The 5,981-nt window shown below is 38.0% G+C and overlaps 1 protein-coding gene across 1 annotated transcript; it reads right to left on the bottom strand.

Annotated features, from left to right (window-relative positions):
- Positions 1-291: 291 nt before the first annotated feature.
- On the bottom strand, positions 292-5,739 carry LOC143228465 (uncharacterized). The gene is made up of 2 exons (XM_076459721.1): positions 5,374-5,739; positions 292-348 (listed from the first exon to the last, which is right to left on the bottom strand). The coding sequence occupies exons 1-2, from the start codon at positions 5,647-5,649 to the stop codon at positions 292-294; spliced, it is 333 nt and encodes a 110-aa protein (XP_076315836.1). The 5' UTR covers positions 5,650-5,739.
- Positions 5,740-5,981: the final 242 nt, after the last annotated feature.

Below are 5,981 nucleotides of genomic sequence, written 5' to 3' on the forward strand. Positions count from 1 at the left end.
GATGTTTCTGTCGCTTTCTTCTATACCTAAGTGTGTGTCCATTACCATCACAGTTGAGATATTACTGTTATCTTCTTCTATAGCTAAGTGTGTGTCCATTACCATCATAGTTTGAATATTACTGTCACATTCTCTTAAAGCTGAATGTCAGTTACAATGTCAATAACAAATGATCTTACAAAGTTACCACTAATATATATATTTAATATTCTGATACTCACCAGCCATAACTGACTGAACAGTTACTATGTTGTTAAAACCTTCATCTTTCATGATAGAGAATCCAAAGTTTTAACATCCGTTCCTCTTTCTCAGCCAAAGACTAAGACATAACTCAACGCCATCAGCCTACACATTAAAACAATAAAACAAATAGCATATACAATAAAAGCCTACCATTTTGTACCTACACTAACTCAGAGTGATGTACATAAAACTAATGTTCTACTATATGAACAGATTCCTTAACTGTATTGTGGTACACCCACACATGTATAAAAAAAATGTGCATCTCAGAACAGCTGGTATGTAGTATTAACACTTTTAGTGATAAGGAGAGAACAACTGAAGATGACCTATGAAGGTTGAAACATTGTTCTCTGCTTATTAATAAAAGTGTTAATACCCATACCAGCCTTTCTGACATACATTTTTACTCCAAGTGGGTTTCTCATCATCAAGAACAAAAACATTTACTAATTAGTTTTATCTTCATAAACATATACTAAAGAAATCTCTAACTGTACAACACTATTGTGATATACAGAGTTAATTTGTTGATGTACATGTATGTTAAACAGATACTGCAGTATTTGGTTGGTTGGTGTTTCATGGTGGAAAGCAAACAAATGGTAAAAGTAAAGAAGCAAAATATTATAAAAGGTAAACATAAATTGAATTGAAAACTTAGTTGAGTTTGAAAAATGCCAAACTTTAATAGAATTAAATATAAGTTAGACACTGTCATCATCAGGAAAAAAAATCCACAAAAAACATGTCTGAAATGGTGCCAAAGTACATGGATAGAACAACGATGTAACAGTAAAATGTGGGCTAATCTAACTTCAATGCCACACAGACCACATACTGGTGAATTAAATTCAGATAAAAGAAAATGATGACTTAAAAACTGACCAATGTATAAACTAGCCAGAACAACTTCCTCTTTCCAACCCTCATGAAACCAAGACAGCTAAAGAGCAACAAAAGGTTTGATCTGGGAATGCTTGCTATCATGTCAGTCACATCAAGTCGACTGCCAATTGGAATGACAACAAGATTCAAATACAGGACTGTAGTCCATATATAGGACAGGAACAGCACCAGAGCAGAGACAACAAGATTCAAATACAGGACTGTAGTCCATATATAGGACAGGAACAGCACCAGAGCAGAAGGATTTAGCTGCTGTGTCAGTGAGCTCGTTACCATAAGTGCCAACATGGCCAGGTATCCAGAAAAACTGGACAGAAACAGAAGATTAAGAAACACAGATCAGTCATTTTTGAATATGAATTAGTTCTCACCCTATTCTCATGTGAAGCAACTTCAGGACCAGTAGAGAGCTAAGAGAGTCAGTGTAAATGGTACAATCAGTGTACTTCAAAGCTTCTGCATAATCCAGGGCAATATAAATGATGTACAACTCAGATTTCATGAGAAACCACTGAACCACAACAAACCATGGCAGAGTGCATGAAGTTACACGAGTTTGAACAGTAGGAGAAAGTTGGTGAGCAATACAGAACAGGAATGGATCAAAGATAGAATCAATTGTAGGGTAAAAAATGATGAGCAAAAATGAGCAAATGGTGAAAAGCTGGAGACCACCATGGATGAGGCTACCAGAAGAAACATGCCAATATATTAGGTACAGAATGAACAGATGATTCAATGATGCACTCAGTTACTGCCTTCACATGATAATTAACAGATAGAAGACAAACAAAGCAGGATTGAGTTCCAGGAGAGAGGTGAAGGTGAACCATTCATCCTGGCACTCAGATGATGTGGTATCAACCATGGCCAATTTCCATCAAAACAACATATAAATGATCACTGCCCCACAGGTCACTGTCAATTCTCCAGGAAAAATGTGAAGGAGGACAGATAGATAAATCAATAGCAAGAAAAAAATTACTAGGTGTATGAAAATATGTAAAGGAACCAGTATTGAAAAGATAATGGATGAGATCCCATAGCATATGCTCCATGAAACAACCCCTTCTGTCAATATCAGCACTATCCCAAGGAGAACTGTGTCCATTAAAGTCTCCCAGGATTACAAAGGAAGATGACAACTGTTCTTTGAAAGCATCAAGATCTGACTGATCCCAAGTCTCTCAGGAGACAGGTAGAGAGAACAAGCATTGATGGTATGTCTCAAGGAAGCACGAATGGCTATGGCTTCCATGGGTGTATTGAGTGGCACAGACAAGGTGGGCAAGTGCTGATCAACCAGCATTGCCACAACTCTGTGCATTCATCCATTACACAACCTGTCATTCTTGTATAAGGAAAATAGCTGAAAAGTGACAGTATCAGTAGGTTGCAGGAATTTTTCCTGTGAGGAAATACATGTAGGATGATAGGAATTGATCAAGGCCTTAATGTCAGCCAGTTTACAATGAAAACCTTGACAGTTACACTGTATCAAAGTGACCATTTTTATGTAGGTGGAGGAGAAATGGGCAGAGAACTCATCTGTTTATGACCATATCATTTTTCTTTGTTAGAAAGAGGTTTATTATCTCCATGAATCCTGCTCTAAGTCCAGTGGCAACTCTCAGTCAGTAGACAGATCCCAGTAACTGAGGTCATGAACAAATAATTATTCTGCATCTTGGGACTGACGAAGATGGACCTGAGCTGACAAAGGAAGTGTTGTTCTATGAGGAGACACACCACAATGCTAAACAAGGACACTTGAGACAATGAGAAGGCTTCACAAGCACAAGCTACCCCCAAACACCAGTGTCACACACAATATCAAAACCACTTCAGAATGTCCAGTACTGGTACTAATTCACTGCACAACAATGTTTTTGAAAAGTTTTTGCTGATTTTGAGAGGTACCTGGTGGGAATGCACAAATATAGTTTTGTTTTGCTTCATCATGTAGGAACTCTGAGAAATACATAGTTAACTGCTTACCGGCAATGACGTATTTAATTGCGCTTATGTTTCTAATACGCCTATTAAGTTCAACATAATTAAAAGTGTTTTGATCCTGATTTTGTTTGTATTCAATGTCATGCATCACGTTGCAGTGTCCAACAGTAGTCAGCAAGTATTGACGGATTCCAATTGCCCTGATATCGTTTTTCCATTGTAGCAATGTCCTGGTGAAACCTTTCACCATGTTCGTCACTGACAGCACTGAGATTTATGGGGAAGAAGTCCAAGTGTGAGTAGAGGAAATGAATCTTGAGTGACATGTTGCACTTCATTGTTTTGTTTGCTTTGAGAAGTTTGTCTACCAGCTGAATGTAATGTGGGGCTCTGTAACTGCCAAGACAATTGTTAACAACGCCTTTGAAGGCTTTCCAGGTAATCTTTTCCGCCCAACTAACAGATCTTCAAACTGCTTGTCACTCATAACATGTCTGGTCTGAGGGCCAACAAATATGCCCTCTTTGGTCTTGTCCTCAGTTATTCTTGGGAACACCTGTCTTAAATAACGAAAACTTTTGCCTTCTTTGTTCATTGCTTTCACAAAATTCTTCATAGGTCCCAATTTTATGTGAAGAGAAGGCAAAAAAATCTTTGCCGAGTCAACAAGCGGTTCATGTGTCACATTTTTCTGTCCTGGAACCTACTTTTTATGGAGTGACCAGCTCTGTCTAGAATAATGCGACTCTTTGGCAGGACTGTCCCATTCACAGATAAAACAACAGTACTTTGTACAGCCGAGCTGCAGTCCCAGTAACAGGTCAATGACTTTCAGATCTCCACAGATATTCCAATTGTACTTGCTGTACTGGATGTGCTTTAGTAACATTTCCACGCTCTCCTGGTTTCTTTCATATCCAACAGGTACTGAATGGTGAACGTTGTCATTGTGTAACAAAACAGCTTTGAGGCTTAACATTGATGAATCAATAAAGAGACACCACTCTTGTGGGTCATGGTCACAACCCAAAGCAGAGAACAATCCTTCGATGTCAACACAGAAACAGAGACTGTTAACTTGTGCAAAGAATTTGGTTATATCATCTTAGTGGCTTAAAAAACAGAAATTTTTGCACCTGGTGACAGCAAACACCATTCCTGCAGTCTCGAACCCAACAATTCGGCTTTTGCTTTTGACAGACCCAAATCTCTGACCAGACCATTTAATTCTGAGTGTGTTATGAGATGTGGATCGCCTATGAGCACTGTTCAAAATCAGATCAATGTCACTGCCAGTTCCCTGCATTACAGTTTCTTCATCTAGTTCATCTAAGGTCCATTTCTCTGGTGGTTTCTGAATTAAAAGACTGTCATCCTGTAAAACATCTATAACATCTAACCTACTTGTTACAGTGCTACTGAGGCAATGCTATATTCTGAAACAATACGCACACATATAAGGTCTATATTAATCCAATGAGCAGCATCTGTATATGCAAGCCACTTTTATAGCCTGCTGAGACAATGTCAAGCCAGCTCAGGCCTGCCGGGTCTGCATACTTCCACAGAACAGCTTCCAACCTGGCCTGATTTCATGCTTGGACATGCCCAGACTGCACAAAACATTGTTCATAGGTCTCTTTCAGAAACAAGAATTTTGGACACAAATATAAGAAAAAAAATGACAAAACTGAAGATTTAGATGAAATGGTAATGTGATGGGCAAATTTGGATTGATTTTTGTGATCAGCAGCCAAAATCTATAAGGAACACCCAACAGTGTTGAAGAAGCAAAAAACTTTGTTGTGCAGTGTAATTTGATCCTAGCTCAACAGGACAAACCAAGTGACCTTGGTAGAGCCATTCCAAGGACACCCATCAACAGGAACCAAGACCAAAATAGTGTATTGCATTGCTCGAAATATTACTTAACTATCAGGATTATCTCCTCCCCTTTGCAGGTCACCATGCATGGCAAACATGTAAGTGGATGTTCAGATCCCAGTGGAGGTAAACTGAAAGTACAGAACCTAAAGAAACACTACAACAGTAACACACATGTACATCAATACAGCTAATCCTACATTTCTATACATCCTAGTAAGTATACAGTAAAATCAAACTTACTCGAAAGTACAAAGTTAAATTCAAGAAGCTATGGCATAAAGGAAGATCCACCTTCGGTGTAATATAAAGCTAATTCCAGAATTTAAAGCTAAACCTACCAGTGTAAATTAATATCTAACAAGAATTATAACATACCTTGAACTGGTTATAGAAGCTATCTTTACTACTTCCTTTCTGATATTTACTGGAACTGAATTCTTCAAGCATTTCCATTCCCACTGTCAACTCTTCATCACCACATTCATCTTCAGTAAGGGTTTTTTCTACACCACTGCTGCTGTCTAAAGTCTGAAGCACTATCCAACCGCTCACAGGAGTTCTGTCGACTGTCTCTTGTGAAGTTGGCACCTCTGCTTTCACTGTTTTCAGTGCAGGAAGAAAGAAGCCCAGAATCTGTGTGATATGACACATGTTCACATTCTTTGTCCAATGTCTTGTACTTATCAGGTGATATCAATGTTTCCTGTTGAAAGGTTTGATTCATTGTGCCATTTGTTTCATTTACCTACAACAAATGTGGAGAAAACAACAAACTGTCTAAATATCATGTATATGTTGACATCCAAGACAACAATACATATTATTAACCAATAATAAGAATCTGCAATGATAAGAATCTAAAATAATGTAGTTCATGAAAAAAATCAATAAGAACCTACAACCATGTAATTCATAAACAAACACATAACCTGCAATAGTGCTGTTTGGTTTACAATACCTTACTATTATTTCTAGCTCGGGAA

The sequence above is a fragment of the Tachypleus tridentatus genome, chromosome 10 (genome assembly GCF_004210375.1).
Source record: "Tachypleus tridentatus isolate NWPU-2018 chromosome 10, ASM421037v1, whole genome shotgun sequence".
NCBI lineage: Eukaryota > Metazoa > Arthropoda > Merostomata > Xiphosura > Limulidae > Tachypleus > Tachypleus tridentatus.

Bases quoted from the DNA above. Each gene is read 5' to 3' on its own strand.
- LOC143228465 (XM_076459721.1), bottom strand. From the start codon at position 5,649: ATGTGTCATATCACACAGATTCTGGGCTTCTTTCTTCCTGCACTGAAA. The intron at 349-5,373 runs GTATGTTATAAT...TTTAATGTGTAG, and splicing joins GCTTCTATAACCAGTTCAAG to GCTGATGGCGTTGAGTTATG.